The sequence below is a fragment of the Morone saxatilis genome, unplaced genomic scaffold, assembly GCF_004916995.1.
Source record: "Morone saxatilis isolate NCDOM2014 unplaced genomic scaffold, NCSU_SB_2.0 Contig21, whole genome shotgun sequence".
Taxonomy (NCBI): domain Eukaryota; kingdom Metazoa; phylum Chordata; class Actinopteri; family Moronidae; genus Morone; species Morone saxatilis.
In genome coordinates this window covers 17,800,969-17,822,857 of record NW_023339774.1, presented here as the reverse complement: position 1 = coordinate 17,822,857, position 21,889 = coordinate 17,800,969, and the positions used below count along the sequence as shown (strand labels likewise).

Genomic DNA, 21,889 nt, shown 5'->3' with positions numbered 1-21,889 from the left:
TACTATATGTTTATACTTAAAAACTATAGCCTTACTGAATTAAACTTCTAAATATTTTTTTTTTACACTTACTGAATAAAAATGCTGATATGCAAACAAAATGAAACAGTCACAAAATATGCACGGTCATGTCTGAGAAAACCCCCCGCAAATGTCAACCTCTTTCTAATCGACATCTATCTGGGTGCCAAGATAATTTATTTGTCTTCCTCTCCTGCTCTCTCATACTCTCCCTTCCGCATTACCTTCCTTCCCTCTATGGCTGCTCAGTTGTTCACTGTGATGCCGCTTGTTGCTAGTGAGCGCAGTGGGGACCATAACACTACATGCTGTGTGGGGTTTTTGTCATTACCTCAGCCCATAAACTCACAACCACAGAATGCAGTAGCATGTGTCTGTATGTCTCTAACATAGACCTGACTGTTCCACCGGTCCCACAGAGAGCATTTAGTAGGAACATTAGTAGGTATATATATCACTCGAGATCAAGCCAGAGCCTCGTGCCGGGTAGCAGAGGGAGTGTAAGCCCTGCTGCTGCAGGGCTCATGAAACACCCCGGACACACTGTTTTCTCACTCTCACAGAGAAACCAGTGATATATAAACAGTATGCCTATGTTTTAAGACCTAGTCTGTAATGTTACAGAAATACAAACAAATTAGGGTTTTAACTGAACTCATATGGCTAACAGTAATTCCAATTCATGCACACAAAAGAGACACGTGTGAGACCAGACTGCTTTTTGAAATTACAAAGCAGAGTGATTTGTCTTGCCTGCATAATAGTCACTGTGGGAATAGCTACCTACAGTGAGTTCTTGTTAGACAGGAGCCTATAGACAGGCAGACCAGAGAATCAGGGTCACGCAGAGTTCGTGTGCTGCTGCTGGCCTCCTCTGGTCCCACGACAAAGACACCAGTGAGCAATGAAAGGGCTAATAAAAGGTCAAGAGAAAGTAAACCACTGGCTTTTGTTTTATTGTTAATGCCAGGTGTGAACTATTGCATTATGGGACAGGACCCAAGTATAATTACAAACTGGTCTGTAATGTTGAATATTATATATACTAAAGCTTGTTAGCCTTTTGGCTATTATCCATAGACATCAGATTCAACTGGTTAAAGGAGAAGTCTTGTAATATTCTATATCTTATAGTAAAGTCTGACTAGACCAAACCAACAATCAGTATATTTTCATATTTGCCATGCTGCCAAAGCCTGCTATACATTATTCCTCTGTGTCTCTATTGTTGTCCAGAAACTATTAAAAAAACAGGTAACAGTTGTAACAGTTTATAACTATAAACAGGGGCATTGTAGTTTATTTGGAGTCAATATGACAACCACTGTCCTGCTGCCATTAATTCTAATGCAGCTGCAAACAGTCCCTAACAAATTTATTAACTTTTATTTGAAGATGTTTGCTAAAAAACACAGTGCCCAGGTGATTTACCAAAATCATTTAATCTTTTTTTGAATGTCTTTAACCTGTTTTTAAAATGTTACATCTTCAGTAGAAACCAGTGGGTTTGGGACTCAGTGTCACAGACAGTATTGAAACTAATGCATCGTTGGTTTTAGTCTTTTTGTTGACAATGCCAAAAATATTGAATATTCTTTATGTCTAACATGATGCTGTGTTTTTTTACTTGAATGCACTTTCTACTTGAATGGGTTGCCATAAAGATAATACTGATTCCTAAGTTTCTTTACACACTTTGAGGGCATTACTTCAAAACCAGGCATTTTCCCTAGATATTTAATAGCCCACTTTCCAGTCACTAAGCATACTGAATTGTTAATTTACAAGAGCAGAGTGGAAAAGATTTGGAAACAACAAAGTCGTGCAGGCAGATAAAGACACACTAATGACTTGAATACAAAGTATATCAAGATACATTTACTTTATTGTTGTGATAAGCACAGGCCATTAAGTGTGCTGAGTACAGAATCATCAAGCCGGAGACAAACATTTAGTGTGCTGTTTGCCAGTGAACTTATACACAGCCTACTTCCTGTTCCTCTGGATGTGCAAAAGACAGAGGACTCAACAACAAAGACCTAGTGTTAAGGTTAATTGCACCATATGGGGCCATTCTATGTTACTAACACGCAGTTGGAGGAAAGAATATGTCTATGTCATTTCAGGTTAAAGTAACAATGTCTTTCTTACCTGTTGAAGAGACCAATGGAAGGAAGAGTTGAATCCACATGGCAGCAAACAAGAAAGAAAAAAAGTACAAGTTAGACCAGCTGGAACTGAAATAAAATAAATCTTTATGAGTTTTATTCACTTCTCAGTAGCATGAAAGAGTTCAACGTGTGCAGCTTTTAGCAATGCATAGTAAACCTAAATCGACACTGCAAGATTAAAGACACTTAACACTTCAACTTTTCATCTGCAGTGCATAAGTTCTGAGGGTTATTGTACTTTAACTCACCTATCTATTCCTTTAACACATGTATACAAGAAACCTAACCTTTTTAACCTCTACATAGCTTAGAAAAACCAGTGAAGTATCCAGCTGTGGAGGAAATGGAACTAATTCCAGTTTCAGGGCAGACAAGAACAGACAAAGAGAGATGTATCGATTCTTAGCACGGCTCACTCTATTGTCTCCACATGGATAGTGGGCCTGACACAGAAAGTGGCACATACTGGCTTTTACAACTGAAATATAGCTGGCCATTAGAGCAAAACACCTCGGAGGGAGTCACAGGGATTAGATTGCTTTGTAATAACAGAGCAAACCAGTATGTGATAAGAAACCATAAAGACAAAACTTGTTCGTCTGGAAATGACAAAACATATTAGTATGGATTACGAGCAGTGGATAAGACAGAATTGATAGCTACTGCTGCTTGAATCTCCTTGGGCAGATAATAGCTTACCCTCTAAAAGACAACTTGACTTTACTATATATAATAAAGTCACCGCTGCTTTGGTGTAAACAGCAGTAAACTCTTAAAGATGCCAGACAGAGAACAGAGTGTGCGGTCTTTATCTTTCTCTCTCTGCCTCTAATCCTAGTTCTGAAGTGGTTGTTTAACTGTATTCAATTATATAGACAGGTGTTTCTGTTATTTAGCTCACCCTCTCTGATATAAATGGGGTGGACAAAACAACACCTGTCAGCGGTATATTGCAATACAATCCAACAGCACCACAAACTGCAGCCTCTAAAGCAGGGACATCAGATTCAAATTAGCTGCCAGCTAACTCTGGTGCCATTACTTTTAATTAGGCACTGTACCTATTAAAAATAAAGATATACAATAAATGTATAAATAATTATGACCATACAGTTGGATCAACACCTCAGACAGTGTCAATAAAAAGTGAACACTATAACCTTCATAAAGTTAGGATTTATGCAGGACTATTGTATTAGAGTGCATTAGTTTTAGCTAGGTGTATCTAATACACTGGCAACTGAGTGTACATGATGGTACAGTACATTGGTATACACAGAGAAAGGGCTGCAACTAACAATTATTTTCATTATCTCAAATAATAATTAGTCTGTAAAATGTCCATTGTCCAGGGCCAAGTCATAAAATTACTTTATATTTACCAATTATGGAAATATTTGGAACAATACAGTTTTTTTAATTGACTACTCAACTGTTTCAACTGTTTACCTTAGTCCTTATCTTACAACACAATGAGATTGGGAACATGTGGAACGCTACGTCTACACTGACATGTAATATATCCTGTGGAGCCAAAGGGCAGATCAAAGCTGTATCAATACTGACCCCTTGTGGAGAACATGGCAATGTACAACTGATGGTAACAGCACTCAGTTACGACCCTTCAAACTGCCCATAAATTGCTGTTGCTAGATGGCTTTAACAGATGCGGACACATAAAATGCACCCTGAGAATGACTGTGGATCGTCAGTAGAGGAGCAGTATTTACTGAAACGTGTTGCACCACATTGCAACAAAAACTTAGGTACCTTATAAACTCAAAATGAGTACAACTGCACTAGAATATTAGCTCCAGTGCAGTTTTCGTGTTGTGGTTTGCTTGGGTTATACAGCAACACAGTAAAAAAGTCAGAAAACAATAGAGAGAGTTAATCACATGGTTTTACAGCAGATGTATTATTGTGGTCCGATTTGATATAACATGCTGGCTAACTGCACACCAACATCTTAATAGTACCGTCCAATTAATTCCTAATCTGAATTAATCCGCAAAAATTTGGCAGAGAAAGGACAAACAGATGGACAGAGAAATCAACGACCCCTCTGTAAGAGGAGCGCGTCTGTTCTCCAGCGAATGTTTTCATCACAAAGAAAATGGAGTGTTTGAGTGGATTAAAGGGATGAAGATCAAGAAGATCAAAGTCCATCTCAAATCTCTGGCTGGCTGAAGTGACATTTAACGAATACACGGACACGGCACACAGAAATGCACTTACTTAAGTGTTTACAGAAGAAAATGCTGACTTTAAGATTAAAATACTGCTGTGAGATTAGACCTTTAACAAACACATGGTTAGCATGTTATTGCTCGCCACAATATAAAATGTCCTCATTATGTCACAGGGTCTACTCTAGTGTCTGACTTATAAAAAAGGGAGACCAAGATGGCTTACTTCATCATGAAAACCACATTTCTGTCCCTTGAACTAGTGAGAATCGTCCAGCATCTGCAATATGATTTTAATCAATGTCGTACCTGAAAGTTACATTTTCACATCAATTGTGAAACTACAAAATGAGTTCTGTGTATACTGTGAAACTGTGTCAACCACATCCAACCTGGAGATAAACAGATGGCAGGGAGGTGATGGACAGCTGACATTTCAGTTTGTAGTAAGACGGAAGATTTAAAAATGTTTGGTTATTATCAGTGCCTGTATGTGCACTGTGGGTTACTTTTTAAGACCTACATAACTAGAGAGTCAATTTTAAAAGAAGTTTGACCATACTAACTAACTAATACCACTGCTGCTTTAGTGACAGCCTGGTGCCATCCATCCATGCTGTCTTTTCTTCCACCTCTCATTCATGCCTCCCACTCCCTCTTGGCCCCAGAGTAAAGGCCAAATTGCAGAATGTCCCATCCCAAGCAGAACTCATTATACAAGACTAGAGAACAGAAGAACAGAGGAGTCTGTGTGACACTGCTGGCCAGAGACAAACAGATAAGCAAGATGGAGGAGGAGGAGGAGGAGGAGGAGGAGGAGAGGGGTGAACTCTTTGTCGCAATGATTAAAAGGAATAAAGAGCCGAAATAAGGAGTGAGAGAGAGGGAGGAAGAGATGAGAGAGGTCTCGCTAATGAAGCAAACACTTGAGATGAGCTGAGCGCAGACAAACCTCAGGCAATGTTGTTTTCAAATTTAATATCGAATGTGCCACAAAAGGTACACAAAGTCATACACATTCATGGACCATCATGCTCAGTCACACGCAACTTGAACTCATACACAGAAGCTATACATGCACACACACACAATGTCCACTGGTTGTCACAAGCTAAGCATAATAAAGTGCTTTAGATTATATAGATAACGCATAAATAAACTATATATAACTATATATAAACACTGCCTCCTTGAAGACTTTATATGTTAAAAACACGTTAGGAACCATGGAATCAGGCTCTGCCATCCAGCCCTGCAGTTCATGAGAAAGTCACCTGATACTGTATATGCAACAAGGGGATTTCCATTCTGTGATAAAAGTATAAAAGCATTCTCTTCAATATGAAATGTTCACAGTTCTGAATGCCAGATCAGACAGTTCGCTTCAACAATGGATGAGCAGCCAGAAAAAAAGCATTCAGTGAAAGGGACATTAAAAGCTAACAGCTAGCATTCAGGCTGTCATCCATTTCTGCAGGTGACCTGGCAAATACATGGTCGCTGTCTGCTATTGTAGGGGATTCCATCCAGGCTTCTCTATACCTTTCTCTATCACTCCCATCTATACAAAAAGCATATTATTCTCTGTAGTCACAGTTTCACATGTAATGTAATGTGAACAGCAAAAAAGAAGCGAACAAGTATAATAGATCTCCATTATATCCAGATGTGTTATCATACGCCTTCTCACTGCACACCCGACACTGCTTCAGGTGAATGATGAACATGTGAAAAAAGTACACAAAAAACACACTGCTGTAGTGTTATTTCATATCGTGCTTATTGGCAGTCTAGCTGTGTAGATTTAAGCTTAGCTAGTAGTCCCTCCTGTGGCTTGTCTTATCTTCCTCCCCCACTGGTGGGCTTCAGATCTTATAGGCCCCCACAGAACCCCAAAACACACCAGAGAGAGAATCCTACGAGACTGAGGTCCGCCAACACTATTTCTGTTCATGAGCCCGTATCACGTAGCACTGAACAATACAAATAACGACTAGCCTTAAGGTGTTGACCAATGCTTGTAGCTAGTTTGTGTGCACGTGTGTAGAAGCATGTAACTTAATTGTATAAATGCATTTAGCAAGATATGGCTTCTTTAAGACCCAAACTCCTCAAAGGCTCCTCCTGTTGTTCTCTCTCCCTACTCCATCAAATTTCAATTTAGTTATACTTAATATGCAAAATACATTTAACATACAGTAATTGAAGAGTAAAAAAGTAAACAGAAACATAGATATAACAATGTTGTGTTATATTAAGTTACTGAATCAAACAATTATTTTAATACTTGATCAATCATTTTGTGTAAGAAAAATGTGCATCACAGTTCCCCATAGTCCAGGGTAACTTCCTCTTTTGAGTTGGCACTTTATTCCCTTTTGATTTACTTATTATTTTAATTCTACCTATTATTTTACTGTTTCGCTCACACTGACACACACACACACTGAGTGACATGGTGTGTACACACACACACACACACACACACACACACACACAGTGAGGCCATGCGCATCAAAGAGACAATGTCAGGATTACAGAGTGAATAGCCCACATTCTGTTGTTGACATTTAAGCGAAAGCTTACACAGGCAAATCTGTTCCAATCAATTCACTGTAGATCAAACAAATAAGCGTCCGGCTGGGAGCAGCAAAACAACACACAGGATAAAGGATCACAGACTGCATGGCTAGCCACATTCTACAGTATTTGCGCACCAACACATACAACTCACCGCAGCACACTCAGCTTGACCTGAGACGGATAGATTGAGACTTCATTGATCCCACTGGGGGGCACAAATGGTGTAAGCTCTCCACAGGTTTTCACTGTCCATCTCCTTTTAGTAATCCCGTTCTTATTTAATCTACATGGCAACTCCCCTTTAAATCCCAGGTCAAACAAAACGCTATGGGCGAGAGATTGAAGAATAAAAGTAGATATGAGTACTGTACTGTGTTAGGAGGCTTTTCAGAAACTTTCCAATATGCCAAATCCCCTGAACAGGTTGGTTTTTGGCTTCAAAACAAAACAGTGCTAGGGCTGCACAATGAATCACAATATAGCCAAGTGCAATATGCAAATTGCAGAAACTGCAATTTTTTGATAAAAGTAAAATGTGTGACAAAGCAGCATTATAATGATGTACTGTAGTTCTGAAGAGATGCCCTGGTCTACAAATCTTGTTCTCCAGATATAATAAAACATACATATACCCACATCATCAGGATTTGAATAGTTTTTTTGTAGTGAAAAAGAAATCTGTGATGCAAAAAGATCAATCGTGAATCATATTGCAGTTGCAATATCTGTCAAAATAATCGCAACATGATGTTTTTACCATACTGTACAGCCCTAAACAGTACAGTACAGAAATGTCTTTTGAATATGATATACTAAAAACTTGCCACAGTGAGCTCTGGATCACTTGGTGCTCTTGTTTTGTTAATATTCATTCATTCATTTTGAGATCCAATCCTGCTTCATGGTAGTTGACTGCAGGCAAATTATTAGTTTATACAATGTGCTGAAATATTGCACCCATAATTAATCCAAATTCTTTATTGTAAAACATCTGTAATGGTCTTTGCTCTGACAGGACAGGCTGTAAAGAGGCAGGAAAAAAAATTAGAAGACAGAGAGAGCCAGGAAGCCGGTTTTATAGGTAACGAAACGTGTCATTACAGAAGTAGGACTGTAGTGCCTCAATTATCCTCCTCTTAGTTCATTCCTAAGCTTTTTATTGCTGCTCTTTATAACATCCCTCTCCCTTTGTACACATAAAGAAGAATCACCATTTCTCGTTGTTTCCTTTAATTGCTCACTCCCACTTTCACACTATGCCAAACTCTAACGTAAAAAAAGCAAATGTGGGCCCAAACAAACGCTTCTGTGCTGATATACTGACATGGATTACTTAAATACTTACATATCTCATAATATGTGATCTTACTACTTGTTATATTTAGAATAAACTTCGTGTTCTTTATGTTGGAATTTATGGAATTCAGTCACAGCCCACATAAGGGTCGCTACTTCCCATTCAGCCACAGAGACTCCATTGTCATATGAACAATAGGCATGATTTGTTAAATGGCCATGTGAAATTTAAGTGGCCCACCGAGTGAGGATAAGGAGGGGTGACAAGGGATTTGGCAGCAATACAGGCAATACTGAGGCTTGCAAATAATGCTACTGTAAAACTTCTCTATCCATCAACAACTGACCTTTAATATGTGCAAATGTGCTGACGGTTAACTTAGGTTTCACCTGCAAGTACACAGTCTGGCATACAAGGACAAGCTTCCATCTCTCTAACTGTAGCGGCTAAAGTGAGTCAATGTGCTGCAGAAATTACTATGCATGAATGCATAAATGAACAAACACACAGAGTCTGGATCTAGGGGGGGTCCTCTAAAAACAAAGGCAAACATACACTCATGCTGTTGAGTGTTGACACATTGACAGATTTCATAGGGGCTATTTCATCAGTAGAACGTAGTTCCAATAAAAACTGCAGACATTGGGTTCAGTGGATGTGGATTTTCTAGAGTAACAATAGCACTGTGAGTGGAAAGATATGTTGCTGCTGAGTTTCCTAAATGATAATTTTTCATACTTGTTATTATTAACCATGAATGCATCTTAACACTTCGTGCAGCTGTGTCATCAATAAAAAAAACTGCTTATATTTCACTCCTATTTTGCAACACTTCTGTTGTTTGTGGTCCCATCTGATGTAATGTATGGAGAAAATCAAAATGAATGTAAGCAGTACGTAGAATGTAGAATGGACTACAATCCCTGAACTGCAGGAAGGATTTATTGTCAAGTAGAAGCATGAAGTGTTGATTTAGTTTGCACTCTTGGCTACCAAGACTTAATTAATTCCTTCCACCATAAAAGTTGGTCTCACTCTGTTTCAAAGTTCTCGTTTTGTATCAATCAAAAAGACTCCTTTTTATCTGTCAGATACAGTAGTAGTAAACAGTAAAATTCTAAGAAGAACAAGTGAAGTGAAAAAGACAAAGGGGTGCTCATTTCAGTTTGGGAAAGCCCTAAAGCTTTAACAGCAGATCAAGGTGAGCTTTCATGCACGGCACACCTCAGGTTACACAGCCAATGGAAATCCGCTAACAAGTCTACACACACAGACACATGAACGAAGAGACACACTCAGACATAAAGCAAGAGTAAACATCAAAACAGGCACTTAAAGTGAATTCTATTTGCTCCTGGCCTGTCAGTGCAGTCATCCCTCTGATCAGCAACACTTTATCTAGCGTGGGAATCCACAGCTATAAACAGCAATCTCGCTGTCTCTCTCTCCAACACACTTGCACAGACACATTGTGTGTGTATATGTGTTCTGTGTCCTTCCCTCAGATGAAAACGGTAGTTGGCAGAGGGAGGAAAAAGGCAGATTTGGAGTTCTGTATTTTAACTACATACACTTCATTTAGGGACTGTACCCTTTCAAAGTGGTACAGCCCCAATGACAAAAGGTACAACGCCTGTCTGCAGTGTTGCTGTATGTGTGTGGCTATTCAGAGAGATCGAGGGCAGGACACAGGAGGAGTACAACTATCTGGGACAGTGCAGTCTCCACCAGTTGGTTCTACAAAGACACTGACAGGCAACTCAACTGTAGCTCAATGTTGCACTTAAAATCAGGTTATTATAACCTAAGCTAATCTCCATTTAAACTATATTTTGCCTACAAACTTAAACACAACTTGTTGTTGCTCATGGTTGGAATTGTTGGGTCTCTGTAGATCATTTTATCTACGATCTAGACCTGCTCTGCTTGAAAAGTGTCCTGAGATAACTTTTGTTATGGCTTGGTGCTGTAGCGCTACAGCGATTTGTCATAAAAAATAGTTGTATGCAGTTAAGTTGCGTGTGTGTGAAGGGGTCAAGTAGGAGGTGGGAAGCTATGTGACAGGAAGTGAGCTACGTTGGAGGGGAAACCTTTGGGAGTGGAGTTAATTTTGCCCTCTTTCCTGTTTTCTGTTTTGTCTCAGCACGTTAGGTCACCTTCTTACATCATCAACGTAATTTCTCTCTCTCCCACTGTGTGTGTGTGTGTGTGTGTGTGAGATACACTGAGAGAACACTAAGATAAACTGAGAAAGGGAATTCATAAACAGAAAACTTTGCAAGTACAATAATCCATCAAGAAAGGTGTGTTCAAAAGTGTCATTAATGTATCTTAAACACCCCACGCCCACTTTTGTGTGTCAATAAAAGAAAATAAACCTTGTTGTCTGGACTACATGGGGAAATATAATTATCTGCCATTGGTTCCACGAAATGGACAGTTTAATAACATTTAAAGTTTTGTCCCTGCTGGGCTACAGTAGAAACTTGGTGGTACAACATGGCGGCCTCCACAGAAGGTGACCCGCAGCATCTGTAGATTAAAAACCGCTCATTTTAAGGTAACAAAAACATGACGATTCTTATTTTCAGGTGATTATACACTAAAGACAACATACCTACGAATATTGTATCATTATTATTATTATATTTCTGCCAATAGATCCTCCTAAATGTTACACTCTGGACCTTTAAACTGTCCATTATGTATTCAGTCAGCCTATTTATCAGTCTCTCAGGAAGCAGCATGTGTCTTTTTGTTGATTTGAATATCGACTCTGTGGAACATCTACTGATCCCCTTACTGGTTACCATAGAAACAATGAAAGCCTTGTGATGCATTGCCATATGAGAACAGGAAAAATAAAGTCAAAAGAATGACAAAACCACGCTTAAATGTCATTGAACAGGGGGCACTTTGCATGTGTGCATGTGAGTGATAAGAAAGGTGTCCGGAGGAAGTTTTCCCTGAGTTAGTCCCCGTCTCCTCAACTTTATATAAGTCTTTATGTAAAATATATATTGGGGTGCAACACTTTTTTGTTTTCTTTAATAATTTATTGCTTCATTGCTCTGTGGAAACACTGCAGGCCTCAGATCCTCCTTTCAGATGAACCCTCACTGCCCCACCAGCCTTGGATGAATATTTATAAGTTTGATAGCTGTTTCTGTGGCGTCTCTGAAAGCTCAGTGACATGAGACAAGTTAGCAAGGCTTTAATCTCAACTTCAAGGAACTTTTTCATCTGTGATGCCTCATAAATTAGAAAACAGCCAAAGGTGCACTTAGGCAGCAATAGAACTATAGCACTGCAGTCAAACAACTTTGTCAGGCCAGTTTTTATAAAGGAATGTGTAAATATATTGTCCACGCTGGGTTTTTCAGGGCTCTTTTCTGCACTCCAGTTTCAGTTTGTTTTGACAGCCAGGGTCCTGGTTCAACGGTGGGCTTTTGTCTGTACATATTGTATTGGCTACCAGTCTGTCTGGAACTCTGATGAAAGTCTGTTTATCTATTAATGTCAAGGCTCATTTGAAAAGAAGGAGGAGAAAAATATAAAAGAGCAAGAAACCTAACAGCAGAGACCCATCATTTGCATCACAGTGAGACATTTTTTTACAACTTGGGTCTTATTTCCAGTCAACTTAAATTAATTACTGAGATTTAGGGAAGCGAAAATGTCTCTAAAAGGTCAGTCAAACTTATTTGCAAAAGGAAACAAAGGCAAGTTGTGAAATTATAACTGCGAACAGATGTGTGATAGTTTACATCCTTCCTGGTTCAACTTTGTTTTCTTGTAAAATGAGAGATTATTACTGACATTTCAAATGCACTCACTATTTCACCACCAAATAAAGTGGTTTATATAATCCATGGCTTGTTTACAACGGTCTGGTCCATGTTTGTCAGAATTTTTTTTCCCAGACTTGAAAATAACTTCATTGTTAACAAAGTTATCATAACTGATGGAAATGCTGGCCAAGTTATAATGAACCGGAATTATACTTTAAAAGGTTGTAGAGTGAAGAAATCAGCCTTAATAATTATATATATATAAACAGTATGTGTTTGTTTACAGGATGACATGACACCAAGTACTTTGTGTATATTTGTTTGCTTATATGTGTGTCTAGATGTCTAAACACTACAGTGTTGTTCTGCACCATGCTGTGAGTCATTCAGAAAAAAAGGCCATATAAACACAAACACTTGCTGCTCTTGTGCCACTCTGCATTACTTTGGGGTCAAGAAAACAGGAAGAGGCGTGAGGGCAAACATACACACACAAACGCCTGAAATAAATCTTACCCTAAAAACCTCTAAGTATCTAACTTATGGAACATAGTTACTAAACCGTTAAGCTAGACAGTGAACCAGTGCTGGAGACCTGCAGGCAAGAGAGTTATCTCTTGGCTCATTGAAAACTCAATGGGTGGTCCAGCTCCTTGTAAATCAACACAACAAGGCTTTGTCACGGCAAGGTGGCGCGCACAAAATGTGACACCTTCACATATACACAACACAAACTTCACATATGCAAATGAATGCAATCTCACAGAACTCTTTGTCAGACATTTACATCCCAGAATGATCTTTTCAATAATACTGGCACAGCTATAATTATTAAGCTCACACAAGGTGAAAGTGGACATAACTCGTTGCCTCAGCACTTCATGTACACGTAATTGTATTTAAATTTGAGCACATTACCATACCCTCATTAGTTTAGTTAGTTTAACATTCTAAAATTCACCTTCTGACATGAATAAGACTGTGTTTAAACTAAACCGCAGAGAGACACAGTAGTGATGATGGCATTCAGAGAAAAAAATGTCAGAGCCGCTGAATAGACAGTGAATAATGGAACAACTCCTGGGACATTAATGAAAGCTGCCATGGTAATTGCACCGGGACATGAGAGCATTTTCTGATTCACAGCTTCAAGTATTACATTAAAATAAAACTAATTTGGATGAAACAAAGATTCCTCGATGTGCGATCGAACACGGTTGGTTTTGATAAAGAAACTAGGACTAAACGTTTTTGTCAACGACCTTTTTTGCATGACCGAAGATGAGATGATGAGCTAAGAATACATCTTTAAACATAAGAACTATCAGAAATGTATGCTTTGTTTTTGGTCCGGGACTAAAAAGTTGACTAAAATTTAGTGTAATCACTAAAATTGGACTACAACGTTTTGAGTTGTTGTCACCTGAAGCTAGACTTTGAAGGATTAAACTTACTTAAATGTGACTACAACTAATAAGCATTATCTTCTAAAGACTAAGACTAAATCTAAAATAGCTGCCAAGATTAACATTACAACCAGATCATTAAATGTCCAAAAACTCTCAGTTGTAGACAGTTTCCAGATACTAATTTTACTGACTTTCCTAGTGAGACTTCAATAACACAACAAATGTACCGAGAACACAAAAGCATACTGTAACTACATCTGCATCCAGCATGGTGGCATACAGCATACATGCTGACACTGCAATGTGCCGAATCAAATTCTATAAGCCTACATGAATACAACCAGACACAGAGTGAGCCCATACATCCGTTTATCTGGCAGCGTCAGTGGAGGGTGTCGGCGCATGTCGAAACGCTCAGCCAGGGTTAAAAGCGTTGTTCGGGGCCACATCTGCTGATAGGGGCCGCAGAATTCAATTATTAACAACTACATATGGACTCCAGCTGGATTAATAATGGGAGTCAATATATCAACATACTATTATGTCATTATCTTGTTAGGAGGAGTGTGCCACAGCATACACCTTGAGGCCTCCACTCATGTACACACCCGCATACAAATACACACTCACACAGTGTGCAGAGAGCTAATGTGTGCACAAACATGGCAGTTAGACGTGGCGGAGTCCATGGAAGGCAGCCCGCAGCGTCTGTAGATATAAATGGCTCATTCTGAGGTACAAACATAATGATTCCTTTATTCAGGTTTATTTCTGCTAATAGTTCTAATAGATGTTACACACCGGACCTTTAACTATCTGGCAACGTCTTTCGGCTATAAGTGCAGGTTACAGGGTCACAGACCCCGGAGGCAGAAGGAGGAAGAGTAAAGGGGATTAGTGTTAGCACGTACTGAGATGAAACATACCCCTTACAAAGTAATTTTCAAAAACAAATGGTGATAATACTGCATACAGTGTGCTGATTCACCCATTCACCTTGAATCACCGCAAGGGAAAATCCCTCACCATGACAGCCCTACGTGTAAAGATGATCACAACCTCCACTCCTTTGCAAAAAAGGACAACTTACCTACTCAAATGTGTCATTAAACAAAATAAAGAATGTACATATTGTATACATATTGTAGATTTTTAAGTAAGACCTGCATGTTTATTGTACACGTATGTGTGAGTGTACCTAATGTTCCCACAGTAGTGAGCAGTGGGAGTAATTTGTTGGTTAAGGAGTGTTTTGGGGAAGCTAAACAAAGAATTTAGATCTACAAAATGCCTCAATTTTTGTGGCCCTACATTCATGTTAACCACTTCATTGCATGAACAAAGACAATGAATACATTTCGACAGTCGTCACTAGCGGTCGACAGGACAGAAAACAATGAACCGGCCAGTTGATTTTGGCCTTAATGAGCAGCAAGTGCCAGCGCTAACACAAAAGCTTCAGCTGCAGCCGCATGCCCGAGCATGCACTCTAAAAGAAATTGAGACACACAATAAACAGATCATCTATCTCTTGATCACACGCAGAGCATGTGTGTCTATAGATGCACAGAATGTACCCTGTAAAACACATGTACGTAATTGGACGGTATGCCAACACCCTCTACCCCTTTCTACTCCCCAAACTCACAATCCACATACACAGTGAAACCGCCCCCATATATTGCTGTCAAACACGTATCGAAATCCCTTCTGTTGTCTGTGATTTATGCCTCTAACTAATTACATAGCTGCTCTTCAGAGAGCTGGGGTGGGAGGGGGAAAGGAAAGCTGAAAAGGGAGTAGGGGAAACGAGGGCAGGTCCTGTGCTACTAAAAGTCTGTAAGCCACAGTAAGGTGTTTGTGAGGAGGAGACACTAACAGCAACACAGAGACAACAGTATGGTGCCGAATTAAATATACCTACTGAGGGGATTAGTTATTAGTTAGTAAAACTGCCTTTTTAAGGGGTGTAACACACTTAAATATACCACAGAATAGTTTTAAGTCTTGTATTTAAGCCATTGTATATGTAGAAAAAGGGTAACCTTGCAGCTGGAATGTGATCTTTGATTTCACAATCATTACAAAATATTTAAGCAAGTACGTTCAAGAGAAGTTAATCTTAAATCTTTTCTCAATTGTGCTGTTCCATTTTGTTCACAATTTCACAATAGGTCTGTAGGCTGTTTTTCACAAAACAGGTCACTCTTCATTAAACGCATCACAACCTGCATTCGACAATACGGGTATGGAGATATGGACAACTTTGAACATGCAGAAAACTCCACAGTTGTCATACAAGCAAAAATGAGTCACGTGAAATCAAAAATGCAAAGAAAAAGAGTCAAAAGTTCCAGATAACAAGGGCGTATTTATCTTACAGCATTGAGAGACTGTATTTCACTGGAATACACACCAGAGATTTACATGGGGAGGGGCAGAGATAGCAGAGATATATGAGCAATACTGGGACGCTATTATCTCTTTAGCCAGTGTGACAGCAGTTTATCACAGCGGTCAATCACCAAGCAATCACTATCTGTAAAGAACTCCTTCCACTTTCACCGCCTAAGAACACTTGGTCAGCTTCCACTGTCTGGGCCGTCAGAGATAAAGATGTAACAAAGAGTGAGTGAGCAGACTCAATGACAGATAATACTGGGTTGCATTTTATTTATCCCTCTTTACTCAAATTAAAATTGCCATTCATTATACTCACATTGTGGTCTGTTATACAATATAGGCATTCTAATGAGGTGTTTATTTTAAAAGAGTCCCAAAGCAATTAGCTAATTAGTTGATCAACAGAAAATGTATTAAGTATTTGGATAATTGCTAATTCACAAATGACCTATCAAGCAAAATGTTAAACATTCATGCTTTCAGCTTCCTCAAATGTGAGGATTTGTTGCTTAATATGATTGTAAACTGAACATCTTGGGAGTTTTGTTATGTTCATTCAACAAAAACAAGCAGCTTGAAGACGTCACATTAGGTTTTGAGAAGTTCTGACAGGTATGTTTCAATATTTTAATATATTTTATAGATCAAAAGATAAACTGATTGATCAAAACGACAAACAGAGCAGTGATAGGCAGAGTAATCTGGCTGATTATCTGGCAGATAACGGGACCGATAAGCAAAATATGTCTGCAGACACATCTGCAGGCCGTGTGGAACGATGTTGGCGGGGGTGAAAAAAGTTAGTTTCAAGCCCTGTACTATAACTCTCCATCATCTTCTCTAAATGTTGACACGTTTTTCCCATCCCAAATGACTCTACGTTACTTGATAATGTTATATTATGTTATTATGTTGCATAACATAATCTATTTGAATCGCTTTAGGAATACTGTACCCTCCCCTCCCTTACAATACCAGCAACACTCTGAAATAAACTGTATAACCCAATGAATTTCTCTATTTCATTAATACAAATTCCATCTACAACATGTTACTGGCTAAAATAATCATTTATTATCATACTGGCATTATGTAGCAGTCATGGGCCGCCCTGCTCTCTTAATTTCGCCATCGACCATTGATAATCCCCTATCAGTCGACTACTACAACAGATTAATGGAATGAAAAAGAAAAATTACTTTTAGTGCTCAACCAAGAACCAAGTTATCCAGCTGTACAACAGCTGTAATCTGCAATTACAACAGAGTGTATAAGTAAAGATCACTGGTGACCTCCAGCCTCTCTGTGTTTTCTTATGATCCACACTGATCCTTGTCTAGTGCTCTGGCTAACTCATCTTCCTCTCCAATGACACTGCCACCTTAGGAATGCCATTCCAGTCAGTCCATAATTCCCGCTCAGTGTTCCCAGTAATCCCTCTTCTCCGGCTGTTCTGAGCCTACTTCCTTCCCCACAGCTGCTGGCCAGCACAGCTTGCTCTAATAATAGGACAACAATGCCCGCCCCACGCCCGGACACACTGCACTACTACTGGGAAAAAAAAGAAAAGAAAAAACTCTCAATATATAGAAACTCTTTGAATGGAAATATTTTATATATATATATTAAAGAGGGTTTCCTGCACAAGATTACAACAACAGATGAATTACTTTATACCAAAACGGTCATAAAATGTTTTAACATAAATGTTTAATGTCACTGTAATTATTGATGTCCGACTCCAAAAGAGCAACTTTCTAAATCGTTGACACTTAGTACTTCTGTGTGTGGGTGATAGACTGCAGCATGTAAACACATGTTGGTGGAGGAATGATGATGAGGCTGCACACTCAAGTGAGCTACTATCTGTGGTAGAGGAGTCACAGAAGACACTGTAATCATGCAGGAGCTGATAAATGAAGGCTACACACTCCTAAAGTAGTTAAACACTACCTTGTGCCTTTGCCACAGCGTGAAGGAATGGGACAACTCCTCCAGCACGCAAACCAAATAGGTTACGAATAAATGTCACATTTTACGTTGCATGGTCCTGTCAGCAAAGCAGCCCCAAGCTGCGTACAACAAACACCAAAAGAAGGGAGGTGTAAATCAGGAAGGAGTGTGGAGAGACTGAGAGCTGGACTTTCTTTTCTCATCTTCTGCTGTCCCACTTGCAGAAGCAGAGCTCTGAATCACGTTACAGCTCTTTGTGTGTAAGCCTGACATTTCTTCAGCAGCCCATTTTTTCCTCCTCATTCGTTTCCTTCCACCCCAAAAAAATATACAGTTTTGCTTCTTACAGCCCCTACTTTGCTTCTTTCTCTGACAGATCAGTGTGATAGTGTCGGTTCCCTGGCACGTGAAAAAAAAAGCTTCCCTCCACACCTCCTCCTCTCTTTCAACCCCCCTCTGCCATTCCACCAAGAGAGCAATCCAGCAGAAAAGCTCACAAAATTTGTAACTCAGACCCCAACAGAATTATTGGCCGGTGAAAAGAGGGAAGGAAAAAAAATAAAAAGACTGGAATGCCAGTGCTCACCTCAGAGAAGCTCCCACTGCCGCAGGGAAAGCAGAAGGAATATCATCCTCAATCCACACAGAAAACCAAGAGCAACAAGTAGTAACTCCAGAGATTTCTCCTCCCCTCTCTCGCACCCCTGCTTCCTTGCTCTGTTACTCCTTCTGCACTCATTCAGGCTGCAGTAGCTGCAGTGGACTGAGCAAGTATGCGTGTGTGTGTGTGAGAGAGAGAGGGTGTGAGTGGTCCTGTGGACTCCTGCAGGGATATTGACTCTTAGCAGGGTTCAGGTCCTCCCCCTTCTCAGGCTCACATTGAGAGAGAGAAAAAAAAAAGCTCACCCACACACAAACAGAGGGCAGGAGAGTACTCTCTTTGTCTTTTGTTGCTTTTCTCTCACTTCCTTGCTCCGTGTCTTCAAATGTCTCTAACTCCCTGCTCTACAGCCCCTTTCATATGAGAAAGCGAATGAGAGAGAGAGGCTGTGTGTGTGTGTGTGTGTGTACAAGCTAGTGCACAGGGAAAGCCGTCGTGCCTCAGTGCCCGGGGCCGGGAGGAGGAGAAGGAGGCGGAGCTTAGACCTCAGAGAGCTGAATTCCTACCTCATATCCAACCAATCCGAGGCCTTGTTGAGGTTGACCAAAACCGCGGGGCCAGGCCGGGCCTCACTACCACACTCCAGCTTTAAAGCATTAGCTGAAGTTTGCTGTGTTCTTAGCCTACATAGTGCAGCACTGTGGATGAGCATTGCTGTTTTTATCTTGTCTTCTACCTGTCTTCGTACACAACGCCATTTTGCTAAAATTTAAATATTAAACATTCAATAAAAGATGTTAGAAAACACAGTGTACCAGACTATGTTTATTACAATGGCAAGCCTAGGGAATGTTATATATGTAGGTTGTTTCAGGCACAAAGGCAATTCAAAGTGTTACAACATATGGTATTTAAGACACAAATTACTGTGTATGTTTGCTAATGACTGAAAGTAGCTGATATACAGTACGTCTATAAATAGTAAGACTTGCAAAGAACAAATTAGTCTACTTGTTTCCTCTTTTCTTTCAGAGATAAACTAGCTTTAGAGTTTGCATATTTTCAGTCAAAGACTCAAGTTGCCACACCAAAACTACAAAGGTAATGTGATGTTTCCTTGCCTCTTCCCACGTCCCTCCCTCCTTCCTGCCAAAGAACAGTACTCTCATGTTTCGGCTGCTGTCCTTGGCCAGACATTTGTCAAGTAAGGCATTTGTCCGCAGAAGTGACAGCATATCTCCCCCTCCTCCTGCTATTCACACCAGTTTACTCCTGGCTACTTCAACTTTTCCCTTTCCTTCTCTCATCTTCCCACCACATCTAGTCCCTCTGACTCTTAAAGCTCTGGGGCTGTGCAGTAAGAAAAATATCATATGATAATCTTTCCTTTTAGTAAACTGCATTATGTTAGATTTTATTCAATTTAAGTCTGCTGTTATTTATCTCCACAATTTCTTTACTACTGCTATAGCCATGCTAATGACTCTGTAAGTCTGTACTTAGCCACAGCAGTGCTTCCCGTGAAATGCTAATGTCAGAAAGTAAACATGCTCACCATGTTACCATCTGAGTTTAGCATGGTAGCATGCTAGCTAGCACTAAACACAAAGTACAGCTGTGGGAGTGGGAGTACTGAAATTGAAAAGAACCAAACAAGATAGTGGATAGTGCTAGATGAAAAGTGAAAGGATCACCAGTGTTATTACAATTCATCTTTAATGGTGTACCAAATATCCCGGTAATTAACAATTTATTTCAGTCCGGAACAAAAAAACGATCCACTAAAATGTGGCTTAAATGTAGAAAAAAGCTAAAATGTTAGGCGTAGCATTAACATGTGCTCTAAAAGCAACGCTGTCACATTTATCAAACCAGGAGGCACAGTACACAAAGATAAAGCAAACCTGTTTTCAGACCACATCTGTGGTTCTACTGTTGCTACTGTTTTTACTGTTTAAGTGTTCTTGGTGTATTTACATTTACTCAGCCTTAAATAGATCATTTAGTTCTTTAATGAGCGAGTTTGTGTTTAAGGTAAACAGATTTCCGCTAACAGATATTGTGGTGACAGGATGTTTCCTTTATTTAACTTCTCTTACATCTACAATTAGGCCAATTATAATGATAGCTGCAGGGCATTAAGAAAGCCGACAGGTTAGAATAAACTGATGACAGACAGCTCCACGTTTGCTCCACTTAAACCTGGCTTCTTAAACCAAAATGGAAACAGACCTGTTCCCACACATATCCAGTGAATGTGAAATGACACAAATTGTTTTGGTGCAGAGGCCGTCTGTGACATCGTTGAAGATTGGATAAATATGTTGATCTATTACTTGCATATGTTTCTTGCTTCTGAGGCATCCAGCACAACTATAAAACTCTTCAGTTAAACATCGTTTTGTGAGGTTGTCTTTGTTTGTTGCGCACCAAAGCTTGATGAGGGAGTTATTTGACACATTCTGGCATGTGATTACTCCTTTTTTTTGACTGGCTTGATCACATCCAAACACTGCCAAATTTCCAAAACAGTTTATGACAATTAGTGAGGCTTTTTTCCAATGTTTTTTTTTGTTGGAAAGTGCAGCGCTTTACATGCTAAGTACAGAAAGATACATATTTCTGTACTTGTGTTGCCTTACCACCTTTTAGTGTTTCTTATTTTTCATAGCAAACTCATTCATTTTGCATAATGGTAAACAGAGTTGCACTGCATATGGTGTACAGCAGTTTTCAGAAGAATATAAGTTTGATTGCAGTCATTCTATGCCCACAATGCCAATAGCATTCTTAGTATTTGCATAAATGTAATTCTATTTTGACCTTATTAATAGGTCAAGCATCCCTTTAGCAGGCCAGAGATTTCAGAGGACCTTTAGAGGACAATTCAGAGACCTCAACAGAGAGTTCAGAGTTTCCAAATGAGACCCTTTCCAGTGGTGGATGGTGAGCCCCAACCCACACGATCCAGAGCCTGTTGCCTGCAGAAAGAAGGCTGTGAATCAATACTTGTATTCCATACCTACTTCAAGTGCGGTAGGATTGAACTGTACACCTTACAGCTCGAGGGGGGGGGGGGGACCACATACGTACCTATCCTCATTCCAGTCCACCAGCTGAGCTCAAGTTAAGAACTGTGAGACTTAACCTAAAACAAATACCCATGTCTTATTTGTTTTCTTTATGTTCACACATTTTTTTTTATAATCTAATATATATATATATAACATGGTAAAAACAACAATGTAAAGTATGTGGTAGGTATAATAAGTGTTAAAGTGAGGTAACAGATCTACCCAGGTAGGACTTTAGTTGGCGGCGCCCAAGCGGCAGTAAGGATATGAATTCAAGCAAATGCGGTGCGTAGGATTATTTAAACATTAAGTCAGACAACAGGTGATACGAAACTTCAAAAAGTTAGCCTCCAAGTTAATATTACTGAGGCATATTAATAGAGTAATCTAGAATAGA

General features: G+C 39.5%; 2 protein-coding genes across 5 annotated transcripts in view; both read right to left on the bottom strand.

Moving 5' to 3' along the window:
* Positions 1-21,889, bottom strand: part of LOC118332462 (disabled homolog 2-interacting protein-like) — a 114,623-nt gene that overhangs the window by 85,887 nt on the left and 6,847 nt on the right. For 2 of the 4 annotated variants that reach the window (XM_035667760.1, XM_035667761.1), the window contains exon 1: positions 18,404-18,556. The exons of the other annotated variants lie outside the window; for them this stretch is intronic. The gene's annotated coding sequence lies outside the window, so the exon portion shown is untranslated. Of the gene's footprint in view, positions 1-18,403; positions 18,557-21,889 lie in introns of those variants that run through there. 4 annotated transcript variants of the gene reach the window in all.
* si:dkeyp-72a4.1 (uncharacterized protein LOC100148058 homolog) overlaps positions 1,964-21,889 on the bottom strand; it is a 39,354-nt gene continuing 19,428 nt past the window's right edge. Inside the window, exon 5 of the mRNA XM_035667764.1 lies at positions 1,964-2,172. Coding sequence (XP_035523657.1) covers positions 2,144-2,172 — 29 coding nt within the window. The 3' untranslated portion in view covers positions 1,964-2,143. The remainder of the gene's footprint in view (positions 2,173-21,889) is intronic.